Source organism: Pituophis catenifer, unplaced genomic scaffold, assembly GCF_029215685.1.
Source record: "Pituophis catenifer annectens isolate HBS135680 unplaced genomic scaffold, rPitCat1.0.hap2 SCAF_7, whole genome shotgun sequence".
Taxonomy (NCBI): domain Eukaryota; kingdom Metazoa; phylum Chordata; class Lepidosauria; order Squamata; family Colubridae; genus Pituophis; species Pituophis catenifer.
This window is the reverse complement of record NW_027256887.1, coordinates 71947536-71961137: the sequence shown is the minus strand read 5'-3', so window position 1 is coordinate 71961137 and position 13602 is coordinate 71947536. Positions and strand designations below refer to the sequence as shown.

The following is a 13602-nucleotide window of genomic DNA, read 5'->3' as shown; positions in this document are numbered from 1 at the left end:
GGACTTCAACTCTCAGGGTCCCTCAGGATTAAAGCCTGACCAGATCTGGAATTGCAACTCTTGGAAAATGGAGTAAAACTCTAATTAAAACTACCCCTTAAAAATTCAAACTACTGGAATTGCCCGGATCAATCATTTACTTGACTTTCTTGTGTAATTTTTGTGTCCAATGCAGTCTTTCACTGCCACCTCCTCCCCATATCTTTTTAAGTGTGTCCCTTAGCTGTTCAAAATTGCCTGATGCCCACTGAAGAGGATAATAATAAGCACAAGGAGGTATAAATTTAATTGTCACAATTGACCAGTTCAAGGGGTTACTTTCTCTCAAGTCATCTTTCTTAAGTTAATTCTCTCTGCGTTCATTGGAGCCGGCATTCCCATGGCCAGAAGCCAGTTTATGTTTTTAATTATTAGAGATAGTAATGTTTGCCGCCAATGTGTTTCAAGTTGCCTCACATGAAAATAAAGAATGACTCCAAAAGACTGATTTCAAACCGGAGTTGTTTCTTCTATGAATGATTGATAAGAAAATGGAGAAAGGTTTGTACTACATAACATTGCATATACTAACGGTGACCAGAATTGCTCTGGCGCAAATGTGGAAACAGATCAATACCTTGAGCCGCCCTGAGTCTCCAGAGAAAGGTGGCATATAAATTGAACTAATAATAATACACCATCTGAAGAAATAGTAATTTAAAAAAATCCTTGAATGTGCTGAAATGGATAAAATGACAATGGAGATTAAAGAAAGAGATGATTCGGATTACTATAAAGTGTGGAATAGATTTTATACGTGGCTAGAAAATAGAAATTAAAATAAGAAATAAGAATGTAAATTGAAATTTGATTAATTGGAATCTAAGAGTATTGAATTAAGGATAAAATATTGACTATGTTAATAAATAGGATGTAACTATATATAATAATTTAGTTTAAAAGAATGCTTAATATGGTTATACAAGAATAAGTGAATGACTATGAAGATTAAATTTAAAAGTATAGATACCTGTCGATGCAGAAAGTTGTAAAATATTATATAATGTTGTTATTTACGTTTTGTATTTTACCGTTTGATGTATGTGTATGTTCCTTTTTCTTTTTCTTTTTTCATTTTTTGTCTTTTTCTATTATGTTTTTGGTTTTAAAAATGTAAAATATTCAATAAAAACTATTTTTTTTAAAAAAAAGAAAAGAAAAGAAAAGAAAGAATGAAGGGGCAGGTCAAACGAAACACCCCAGAACTTACGCATCTCTTGGTCCTTCCTGAGATAAGTCAAAAACCTGACGAGGATTCAAGAACCACATAAACATCTGGAGCACTTTAGTACCCTGTAAAGGACAAAAAAGGAATCAATTAACTTGTACCTCAGGCTTAAAATGCCTGATAGAGTATTTCACTAGCTTCACATTAAGAGAACTGTTACTTTAGATGTTCTGGTGATGTTACCTAGTTTGGTAGTGAAATGTCCTCAAGAAAACCACCAAGTTCAGAGACTCCCCAGTTCAACCCCGAGCTGCAATATTCTCTTCTATCTTATTCTAGAACCTACTTCCAACCTTTAACTCTTTCATCAAGTTTGGGACATTTTTTTTCTGACATACATTCTAAATCCCTTTCTTGGTACAAACACATTCTGTGTTCGATGCCCCATATTTACCTGATTCCCTCCACTTTTTGGATTCACAAATACAAGCAAGGGTTTCATGAGAGGGGAAGAGATAGGCTTAATCACAAAAGGTCGCCCTTTGTTCTCCTAGAGAAAGAAAAGTCAGCAGAAAGTTGCAGTAAGCACATTAATTAGTGGTACAGAACTACCAGCCATAAAATACCCAAACTGCTTCTTATTAAGAAAAGAGTAAATCATCATAAAGATTCAGAACATTGATTCCACACTACAGTTTGATGAAGGATAGTTAACCCCATCCTACATCCTTGTAAAATTCGATTCAAATGTCCTGAACAGTAGAGACAGGAGTCTCCACAGACAACAGTTTGAGGATATGCATTTTCAACCAAGCAGGAAATATGAATTGAGTTTGGGATGGGACTTGGGGAAGACAGGAGAAAGAATTGCTATTCTCTAAATACATGTTATATTTAGCATCAGTATAACATGCTTCTAGAATATAATGGGATATGTCGGCTAATATAACTGAAAGGGATCGGATTGGAACAGCTGTTGTGTTATGAGTATATTTCCCCTAATTAATAATCATTAGTCATTAATTCCCATAATTAATAATCATTAATCAATCATTAATCACTAAACACATTTTATTTAGCATAAGTATAATATGTTTCTAGAATAGAATGGGATATGTCTAATAGAACTGAAAGGGGTCAGATTGGATCAGCTGTGTTATGAGCATATTCCCCTAATTAATAATCATTAATTAGTCATTAAATCCCATAATTAATAATTAATCAATCATTAATCACCAAACACATTTTATTTAGCATAAGTATAACATGCTTCTAGAATAGAATGGGATAGAATGAAAGGGATCAGATTGGATCAGCTGTTTTGTTATGATCATTTTTCCCCTAATTAATAATCATAATAAATTGTTTGAAAAACTTACCTCATTTCCTCTTTTACTGACTTTCCTTTTAAAAGAAGTTCTTTTCTTCCGCCTGGTCGAATTTTTCAGTGAATTCTGTTTTGTTTTGGGTTTTTTTTTTAAGAAGAGAAGGAGAAGGAGAATTTAAAAACAATAATGCCGAACAGAAGATCTCCCTATAAAAAACACCTTTGTGACAGTACCTGTGGAGAATGATACACCACCTGGGCACGCATGCATGAGTTGAAAGGACATGCGTCTCATGCTTTACATTTTCACATCACTGTTATGGAGAAAGCCACACACTAAGACCAGACTGGTACTTTCAGAACTGGAGACTTCCAATGCTGTGAGGGAGAAGAAAACTAGATGCTCCCATAGACTCACATAAGAGCACATGCTGTACCTGCCAACCCTCCCATTTCAGGTAGGAGACGCCCGTTTTCCTTCCGGGGCTCCAGTCTCCCGCCCAATCAGGTTCGTCTCCTGGTGTGGAGACCACCTATATAAAAAGGTTAAGGAGAACAAGATAAAGCCAGCTATCCTCTGGGTGGGAGGGGCTTTTCTCCTACTTCTTCTATTTAAACCAATGGCATTAACCAGTAGGGTAATTAACTATTAGTAGGTTAGGTATGTCCTCCTGTCTTGTATTAGTTGATGTGTGATATCACAGATGACTTTTTAGAGATGATGCTAAACATTTTTAGAGTTGATTCACAGGCTATTGATATTAAATGTACAGGTAGTCCTCAATTAACAACAATAATTGGAATCAGACTTTCTGTTTCCAAGTAATGCAGTCATAAAGTATGACATCATGTTACTGGGCCATTTAGCAGTAGCAATTCTGACAGCCCCAATGATCAGTGGTGGGATTCAGCCGGTTCGCACCGGTTCATGAGAACCGGTTGTTAAATTACCCTGGCCCCGCTATCAAAGTGGATCCTGGGCGCTGTGCTGCAATGGAGAAATGGGTAATGGAACGACCAGCACGAGGAAAGAAGAAGGCTGCTTTCCCTCTTTCTTCTCCCGGCACCTCCTCCTTCCCTCATGCGGCCGCTCTGTTTCCCATTTCTCCATTGCAGCGCAGCACCCAGGATCCACTTTGATAGCGGGGGGGTGTAATTTAACAACCGGTTCACCCAGGGTCAGGTTGGTCATCGCGGAAGGCTCATACCGCATGTGCGGAGGAGCTGGAGGATGGGGATGGGCCATGCCTCCCACGACAGCCAACCTGACCCTGGGCAAACCGGTTATTTGAATCCCACCACTGCCAATGACCATTATTAACCCACATGAGTCATTAGGCAAGAACTTCAAATGATTGTGAGTTCCTGCTGGCTTCCCCATTGACTCTACTTGTGTGAAGTTGACAGGGAGGGTCACAAATCATGATCATGTGATCACAGGACTCTGCAACATTCAGAAATTTATTTAATGTATTTTTAATGTATTTTTTTTGGGGGGGGGAAATGCATCAAATAGGTTGGTTTAAGAAACACCAAGTTCCTGTTCAAAAACTCAGTCAAATAATCCCTATTTGCTGATTTATAATGTCAGCAATGGCTGTCAGAGGTGTGTTTCTAACAAAGTCATGACTTATAAGATATTCTATATAAGTATGAAGAACTTCAATGAAAACCTCATTGTTACTCCCTTAAATCTTACTAGAGACATTCTCCCAATGCTGAGCTGGCTAAATTACATTTAGCATTTAACTTTATTTGTCCCTATTTTTTAAAGTAATAACCAAAAAAATAAGGGTAATGAAGACTTTAGTCTTTGTTTTAATTTTCTGGGATGCTGAGTCCCTGAACATTCCAGAATGCAAGCTGTGTGTTTCTCTTGGATAATGTTGCAAAATCACAAAACCATTTTCTCCATGTTAAAATTCCTTGAAAGTATAATGAAAATTAAAGAAAAACGCTTCTGTGTATACCACAAAGGAACAATGCAAACTATCCCAATAGATGGATAACTCAAGAGTTTGCTTTTGCAAACATTTGAAATACTTTAAGGATTCAAAGAAATTGAAAATTTCAGGTTTATGAGGAAGGATTGAAGGATCTTTAGCCTTAGAAAACAATGACTGAGAGGGGATATGATGTCCCACATCAAATTTTTAAAAGGAAGGTCAAGGCCTGTCTTCAGAGTGCATGACATAGAAGAATGGATTTAATTTACAGGAAGGAAGGCAGATTCCAAATGAAGAAATTTCCAGAAAGTACAAGTAATTTGACAGAGGATTCAATTATCCAGAGAAGAAGTGCAGGATTCGCTTCACTGGATTTTTTTTCAAGCAGTTGCTTAATAACCATCTCTTGTGAATGCTTTAATTATATTTCCGCACTGTATAAGGGATCGGACAATAATTAAATGTCCACCTTCAACATTATAATTCTATGAAAGCTATGTGGCAGAGGAATATTGTGAAAGTTATTCTTTTACATCTAATGATAAATACAGCCGTGTTATCTATAAAGAGTCACGTTTCCCCTTTTAATCATAAAATGAATACTTCTGGCATACACAACCACTTTGGTCTATTAGCCCGCATTTCTCTGCAGATCACTTGAATTGTTAATAACAGTTCCATACAGGGGAAAAAAAACTATTCCTGAATTTTTTTTCCCCACCTTATCTAAATTGATAAAAAGGTATTGGCAATATCTTTCAAATGAGAAGATTGTTTCAATGATGCTCTCATGGATAGACTACATTGCCTTCTTCAGTTAGAAGGTGACTGTTGTGGTCTGCCAGCAGCCTGCAGAGCTAGCAGCGGAGTCGGACAGTGAGGAGGCTGGGGAGGAACATGGGCCAGTCCTGGAGTCTGGGGAAGGCCCTGACAAGGGCTCTGCATTGGAGGCAGAGATGGGGCCAGGGCCATCTGGGAGTGATGCGCGGACTCCGGAGCCCCCAGAGTCAGACAGCAAAGAGGCAGAGGAACAGGAGGAGCCTGTTCCTAGTGCACACATGTGCAGAGCTGCCAAAAGGCAAGAGCAGCTAAAGCAAAAGAGATGACTTGGGAGTAAGGCCAGGAGATGATTGGCCTCTCCCATAAGGCTTAAAAGAGAAACAGAGGCACTTGGGCCTTTTGCAGGAAAGCAACGTTGCTAACTCTGTTTCCAGTCGGCATCTCTTGTTTGTTTCTGAACTTCGTGGGGCTTTGCCAAGTAAGGCCTTTGGCAGGGTGTCAAAGAAGATAAAGGTTGGTGATAATCCCGAAGGATTTCTTCCGAAGGACTTGTTTGACAACTAATTGGGACTCATCTGGGAATGAATGTAATTCTCAGCTGTTTCAATAAAATAGGTTTGCTTGGGACTAATTGTGTATTGTAATTACTCAGTAAACCAAGGTCACAACAGTAACCAAGTGCTGGTCTTCCTTTTTAGAATCTGCTCCCCAAGATGAAGCAGCCTCTTTGGCTTCCCATATTTCTATTAAAACACAAAGGAAAGCAGCATGCAAGAAGGCTTCCCATGAGGCTTTCAGTTGTGTGGGCAGCCAGGCAGGCTTCAAAATCATGGAGAGATGTGTTACAAAAATAACCACAGCTTTAGCACCTTCTGCCATCTCCAGGTATAAAATAAGCTCAACCACATGAGGTATGTTCATGTGTCCTTAAAATAAAGTTTTAAAAAAATCAATACTTCTTTTGCAAGAAGAGAATTTCTGAGCAACCAAAAGCACATTTCAGCACAGAACTCTTTGTAACAGGGCTGTGAAGCCAAATTCCCCTTCTAATAAAACTTTCAATGGTCATATTACTCCTCATTAAGGAACATTTCAAATAATCCATCACAATGATTCCAGTTCAAGCACAAAGAAATTATTAGTCTTCCTTGGGTTATTATTCTTTCTTGGGTTACTCTATGTTTGTTTGTTTGTTGTTGTTGTTGTTTTGCAACAATATTGTTGATTCTCTTGCAGATCCAAGATCCAAAAATTATATATTCCAGTGAAGAGTTTATTTGCGTCTGCTGTCTGAAGGAGTTACCCAACTATACCTCAGGGCTCAATTTCCCACATTCATCCATGCATTTAATAGAAAGTCTGGAATCCACACAACGCTCTCTTTCATAATTTCTCTGAACACATGAACACTTTTCTCCACTCCATATATTCCATCTCTTCATAATGGAGAGAACTCCATTTCAAATCACCAAACTCCATTTCAAATCACCAAAGTATCATTTGCTGTGAAAAGGGAAAGAATTTATCACAATACAGCAATTCCAATGGAAGACATTGTGATTTCCAGATATCACTATGGAGCAAAGGCCCTTTTTAAAAGAAAAAAAAAAACAAAACCTTCCCCTAAAATCAACTTTGTTTTCATTATCTACCAATAGACGTTTAAAACAGAAGTAGATATGTTCACTCAAAGGTCCATTGAATGATATAATCTGTCAAAAATTATGAACGGCTGCTGTTTTGCTGCACTATATATATTTTTCCTAAAATAATTTAGGTTAAAATACCTGCTCAAACTCAAAAATGGCAATCCTACTAGTAAAAAAAATAATAACTGCTCTATAGGTTGCAAGCATTAATTGGAATAATTGGAAACCCTGGTAAAAAATATCCCAAGTTCCAAGGCAGTAGATGAGAATGTGACTTCTGACACAACATTTTATGAGAAGTCCCTTTGCCACATTCTCCAGTTTGGAGAAAAATAATGTTCAATCCAGAAGACCACAGACTGAATCAAAAGCAGTAGTGGTACTCAGCCAGTTCTATGCGGTTCAGGCAAACTGGTAGTGGTGGCTGTGGGAGGCTCTGCCCACCCACCCGATGTCATTATGTCCCATTTAGCCATGTTTTTGACTCTCTGCGCATGTGCAGAAGGCCCTGCACATGCACAGAAGTGGCACCTGCAAGTGAAGCGAGAGAGAGCGCGCGCTCACATTTGCAAACCAGTAGCGGGACATTAGTGAATACCACTCGTGATCAAGAGACTAATAAAGGAACAAACTGGAGTTGAGCAACTGTCTCATTAAAGCAGACCAAGGATCAGATGGAAAACCTGAACTAGCTTTACATGAACCATGGCCACTTTCCAAACTGGACAGTTTGAAAAGCCTGTTCATTTGACTTCAACCACGTTTCCTGTGGGATCTGATCATGCCCGCTTCTGCTTCTGGCTACACCCACTGCTCAAAGGCTGAACCTGGAAATCAGTTTTCATTTGAGATCCTCAACCCAGAAATGATTTCTCCAGATTCTTAAGATGATTGTTTAACAATCCTGTTAATAACACGTCTATATTTAAGCTACTCCTTGGAAGGTAGAACTGGTTGCTTTGGTTGCCGCCATCTCCAAGTTCTAACATTTTACTCTTCCAGATTTAAGATAGTTACATATAATAAAGTTTTAGAAAACATTATCTGGAAAGAGAAGATAATGTCTTATAGCAATTAGGGGTATTAGCTGATGGTAGCCAAAGGCAGGATAGCATGTTTTCCCCACAGGAATACCAGCAGTCTTCAGCCAGGTGAACCAATCCACGCTGTCAGAACAGGCAGAAGCATGCTGTTACCTGAGGCTTCTTCACCTTAATGATCCAGGTGGGGGGAACAATAACAGCAGCATGAGCTCCTAGGGAACAAGGCTCCTCAATGTGCTGCAACAGGAAGCAGGTGACTTTATTGTGAAACTAAAGGGGAAGAAAAGCAGAGGCCTCTGTGAAATGAAGAGTATGGAGGAGGGCAAAGGTGAGAAGGGGGTGGGGGAAACAAAGACATCAGCATTAGGAAAAAGACACATTCCGATCTTCCTTTTCCCTTGCCTCACAGCATTTTAGGCCCAAAGAATGCATCTCTTTAAAAAGAAGAGCAACCAGGATGATTAGGGGACTGGAGACTAAAACATACGATGATGAACGGTTACATGAACTGGGCATGGCTAGTCTAGTGAAGAGAAGGACCAGGGGAGACATGATAGCAGTGTTCCAATATTTGAGGGTCTGTCACAGACAGGAGGCGGTCAAGCTGTTTTCCAAGGCAACCGAAGGCCAGACAAGGAACAATGGATGGAAACTGACCAAGGAGAGATTCAACCTAGAAATAAGGAGAATTTTTCTGGCAGTGAGAACAATCAAGCAATGGAACAGCTTGCCTTCGGAAGTTATGGGAGCTTCAACACTGGAGGTTTTCAAGAAGAGATTGGACTGCCATTTGTCAGAAATGGTGTAGGGTCTCCTGCTTGGGGGGGGGGTGTGTTGGACTAGATGACTTACAAGGTGCCTTCCAACTCTGTTAATCTGTTACCAAACTGTTTTGTCCACACAGAACATGTTTTGTATTGAGAGCACGGTGGGGTCCATATGAAAAGAACGACATGTGGAATTCATATACATGAATATGCTGTATGTGAATTATGTTGCTTTGCATTCTTTCAGCCCAGATGGCAACTGGCACAATTATCCTAACCATAAGATATCTCCCAAGCCACTTTTTCTTTTTATATTCCCCAAACAAGTGCGTAGCCAATCATGTTTTGGGGTGAATGATGGGCTCCTAATTCAATAACTCAATTCCTATTTATATGCCTAATAAGTACATAATGCAGACGACACAAAGGTGTGTGACAGAGTTGATGCTCCTGGGGCCATTCGTAACCAGTGGTGGGTTGCTCCTGGTTCGCACCAGTTCTATAGAACCAGTAGTAAAACCGGTGAGAGGTTCCGCTCACCGACCCCGACGTCATCAAAATGCTTCTGCGCATGCACAGAAGCTTCTGTGCTTGCACAGAAGAGCGTGCGCATGTGTGAGCGAAGCAGGCACACGCGTGCGGCCCCGCTACAAACCGGTAATAAAGGTAAGTAGAACCCACCCCTGTTTGTAACACAGAAAATGATTTGGCATTGCTGGAAAATTGATCAAAAATGTGGAAACTGCAATTCAGTGTTTCTAAATGTAAGATCATGCGCTTGGGAAAAAAAGATTTCTCTGTCAGGTTACAGTATTGGGAGCTCCAGTGTTATAAGAAGAGAAGAAAAAATTTATGTGTGCTCATAACAGATGACTGCAAAATGAGTAATGCATTATTGATGCATTACTAGAGGGATCGCCAGCAGGAAAAAGAAGATCCTAATCCTACTATATAGGGACGCGGTGGCTCAGTGGCTAAGACGCTGAGCTTGTCGATCAAAAGGGTGGCAGTTCAGTGGTTCGAATCCCTAGTGCCACGTAACAGGGTGAGCTCCCGTTACTTGTACCAGCTTCTGCCAACCTAGCACTCGCAAGCACGTAAAAATGCATTTGGCATTTAGTCATGCCGGCCACATGACCACGGAGACGTCTTTGGACAGTGCTAGCTCTTCGGCTTTGAAACAGAGATAAGCACCGCCCCCTAGAGTCAGGAACAACTAGCACATATGTGCGAGGGGAACCTTTACCTTTACCTTTAATCCTACTATATAGCATTTTAGTTAGACCCCATTTAGAATACTGTATCTAGTTCTGGAGACCTTACTTTTAAAAAAAAGATTTTGTTAAGATTGAGCAAGTCCAGAGATGGGCAACACAAATGGTGCAAGTTGTGAGGGACAAAACAATATCAGAAGAAATTAAGGAACTGAATATTCATTGTATAGGCTAGAGGACAGAAGGAAAAGTGGGGAATTGAAACCTTTAAATATATTAAATATATTAAAGGGATCTAGTAGGTAATTTTCAATATTAAGCAAAAATCAGGAACATGGGACATAGCCTCAAACTGACAGGAGGGAAGTACAAACGTAATGTTAGAAAGTATTACTTCAAAGAAAGAATAATGAAAGCTTGGAACCAACTTCCAACAGGGGTAATGGGTCAATCATCAGTAACTGAGTTTATACATGCTTGGGATAAACAAATGTCCATTATCTGGCAATTAAAAAAAAATAGAAGACACAAAGGGTAGACTAGGTCTTTTTCTGCCATCATGAGTTTTCTATATTTCTATAAGAGGAAGGAAATGAGGAATAAAAAGTATAATGGACTCTACCCATCGGCTAAAATTTGCAGCATCACTTTGAGAAAATGACTTACCGCTTGCTTGCACCATGAACAGCTGATAGCCACAATCTCTTTACTATGAAAGGAGAATTTTTGTTGAAATCCCTGAAATAACAAGAGTTTGTTGCATCACCAATTAACATTTCACATATTTTTTTTTCCAAATAGAATTGAGGCTGTTAATGGCTAAGACATATCTCTAATAGTCACATGATATATGACAGTAGCTAAAGATGAGGCTTTGATGATATCTTTACTTTCCAAAGTCATCTCAAAAAGCTCTGTTTAAGGTCTGTCAAAACTTTTGAAATAATAGCTTACTGTATTCTGTATTCTGTATAGAATACATAAATATTCTATATTCAATATAGTGGGGATGACGACTATATTTTATCAAGCTGAGCCTCAAGCTGATGTAGACCAATCTATCAACTTTCTGGATAGAAATGAGATATACAGTAACTCCAATAGAAGATAATATACAGTATGCAGCTGAGAGTTGAACTGTGGAGACTTTAATTCTTTCTGAGCTTGGTTGTTTGTTTGCAGACATTTCAGTACCCGATAAGGTGACATAATCAGGGGTAGGGAATGTGATGTTTGCTCCCTGTTTATATATACATGCCAGTGTTGGTGGGGTAGTCGTTTTTGGTAGTTCCTTGCTTAGGTTACTGTTTACTGCTTGATAGTTTGTCTTGTGTTGATATCTTTTTATCTAGGTTGTAAGCTGCTGGAGATGATGTGATGAGAGTGTATGTTATTATTATCCTCCACAATCATGTGTAAGGGTTTGTGGGTTTGTTGGGTTGTTGGTTTGCTTCCTTGCTTATTTGGTTTTATATAAAATGTCTTCTTTTCTAAATTTTTATTTATTAAGCTTGATTGTTGTATGCCACCCAGAGTCACAAATTGGGAGAGAAGATGTTTTAACAAATCTCTGATTTTTTATTCATTCATGCATTCGTTTGTTTGTTTGTTCATTCATTTATCAATCAAATTTATTTGGTGCCCATCTTGCAGTTCAAGGCTACATATATTGTGGGATATACACAATATATTTGGCCTCCTGAGGCCTCCACGCGTCCCATTTTTGGCCTTGGCCTCCAGAAGGCAGGTGGGGGCTGGTGGGTAGGTGGGGCGATGTGGGCGGGGCAGCCTCATGGTCCTGCACGGGCCAGATTAATGGTTTTGGCAGGCTGTATCCAACCCACGGGCCATAGTTTGAGGACCCCTGAATTAGATACTTGTGTTACTGGCCATGCTACAACAACTCATAATGGTATGTTGTAGTTTTTAATCTTGGACTTCATGCACACAGTTAATGCTTTAGAACCTTCAGTTATCGCTCCTAGCAGTTATCGCTCCTGTATAACACAATTTATTATCTTCTGCTAATTCACATTAACACAGTTTGGTTTTGGGGAATTCAGTGAATGCATCTCAGAAACTGCAGCAACTATATAATTGGTACATGTTGAGGATCAGAGATTTGGGCTTTTTTAAGAGTAAGAAAATGATGGTGAAATTATCTAGTTTATTACAAAAGTAATAATTTAAAAAATGACTTGAGAGGAATGAATGATGTGAAAAATAAAAGATACTGCTCAGAGATAATAGAGCCGTTATTCTTTTCTGCAGGTCTGACAAATTGCTTCTTCTTTTTTTCAGATTTGTTAAATAGAGAACTGGAGAAACAAAGAGCATTAAATATGAGTTTACATGGAAGCGGTTTTTAAAAGTCCCAGAACCTGATGTTTTTGAATATCAGACTGCTCAGACACTGTTGGAGATTAAGATGTTACATAGATTTCCACATCTTGAACCAATAGCGTTCTTGAGTGTGCCAAACAATATCTATGCACTGTGATAAGGCTAATATGTCTGAGTTGCAAACATTTGAACAGCCACTAGATAGCAGTAAAGAGGCACTGAAAAAAAATATTGATTCTAACTTTGCTGTCACCTGCTGGTCATCTGATTTTTTTGCAGCCCAGGTAATGGCTATAGCAAAGGTGGGTAAATATTTGGCAGCCAGAGGGATACCCTTCAAAATTTGTTAGGCAGAAAAGGAATGGCAAAAACTATCTGAAGTCATTAAAATCTACAGTACAGCCTTTAATTTTAATATCTAAGCAGGAAAACAAACAGAAAAAGCAGAACAGAAAAACCTTTAAAGAGGCCAATTATGCTGCTAGAAGAAGAGATACCTGAAGACTAGAACTTATAATTACTTTTTTTTACAGATTGTGATGGCATTATTTCTACCTTTCCACATTGTTTACATTTCCCTTCCTGTCTCCTTCTGTGAACCCAGTGATGTCGAACAAAATTCTGTAGAATAGGGAAACACAAGCAAAAAATAGAATTAATTTAAAATACATTCCAACCCAATCCCAATTCTATACAACCTTGATACAACTCACCTATAAGAGAGCAAAGACATTGGCAAAAGATAATCATACATAATAAGATGTTCTGAAGCACATAGTGGAAACTTGCCATGATGCTGAAAAGAAGTGGTTAAAACCTGGAATCTTCCAATTGTAATATCTCTTAAAGCCATTGTAATGTTTAGACTTAGGTCTAGGCCCGTGATGGCGAACCTATGGCACCATATCAGTGGGCATGCGAGCTCAGCTCCGGCACACATACGCACACCGGCCAGCTGATTTTCGGGTCTTCTGGGCCCACCAAAAATAGGGAAACACATTGTTTCCTGCCTCTGGAGGGCCTGGGGGGGGGGGGGGGTGGGGAAGGCTTGTTTTTCTTTCTCACCTGGCTCCAGGGCCTCTCTAGGAGCCTGGGGAGGGCAAAAACGGCCTTCCCCACCCCCCTGGAGGACCTTTGGAGGCCAAAAATGGCCCATTTAACAACTTCCAGTGGGACCGGAAGGCCCGTTTTTTGCTGTCCCCAGCCTCCAGGGCCTCTCTAGGAGGGGCAAAAATGACCTTCCCCCACTCCCACCCCCGGAGGTCCTCCAGAGGCCGAAAACAGGCCATTTGACAACTTCTGGTCCCACCATAAACTATTAGGGTG

At 39.5% G+C, this 13602-nt stretch overlaps 1 protein-coding gene across 1 annotated transcript in view; it reads right to left on the bottom strand.

Annotated features, from left to right (window-relative positions):
* Positions 1-13602, bottom strand: part of DGKI (diacylglycerol kinase iota) — a 341772-nt gene that overhangs the window by 149242 nt on the left and 178928 nt on the right. The window contains 6 exon segments of the mRNA XM_070948056.1: positions 1250-1332; positions 1662-1757; positions 2587-2661; positions 8106-8222; positions 10600-10671; positions 12832-12897. Coding sequence (XP_070804157.1) covers positions 1250-1332; positions 1662-1757; positions 2587-2661; positions 8106-8222; positions 10600-10671; positions 12832-12897 — 509 coding nt within the window.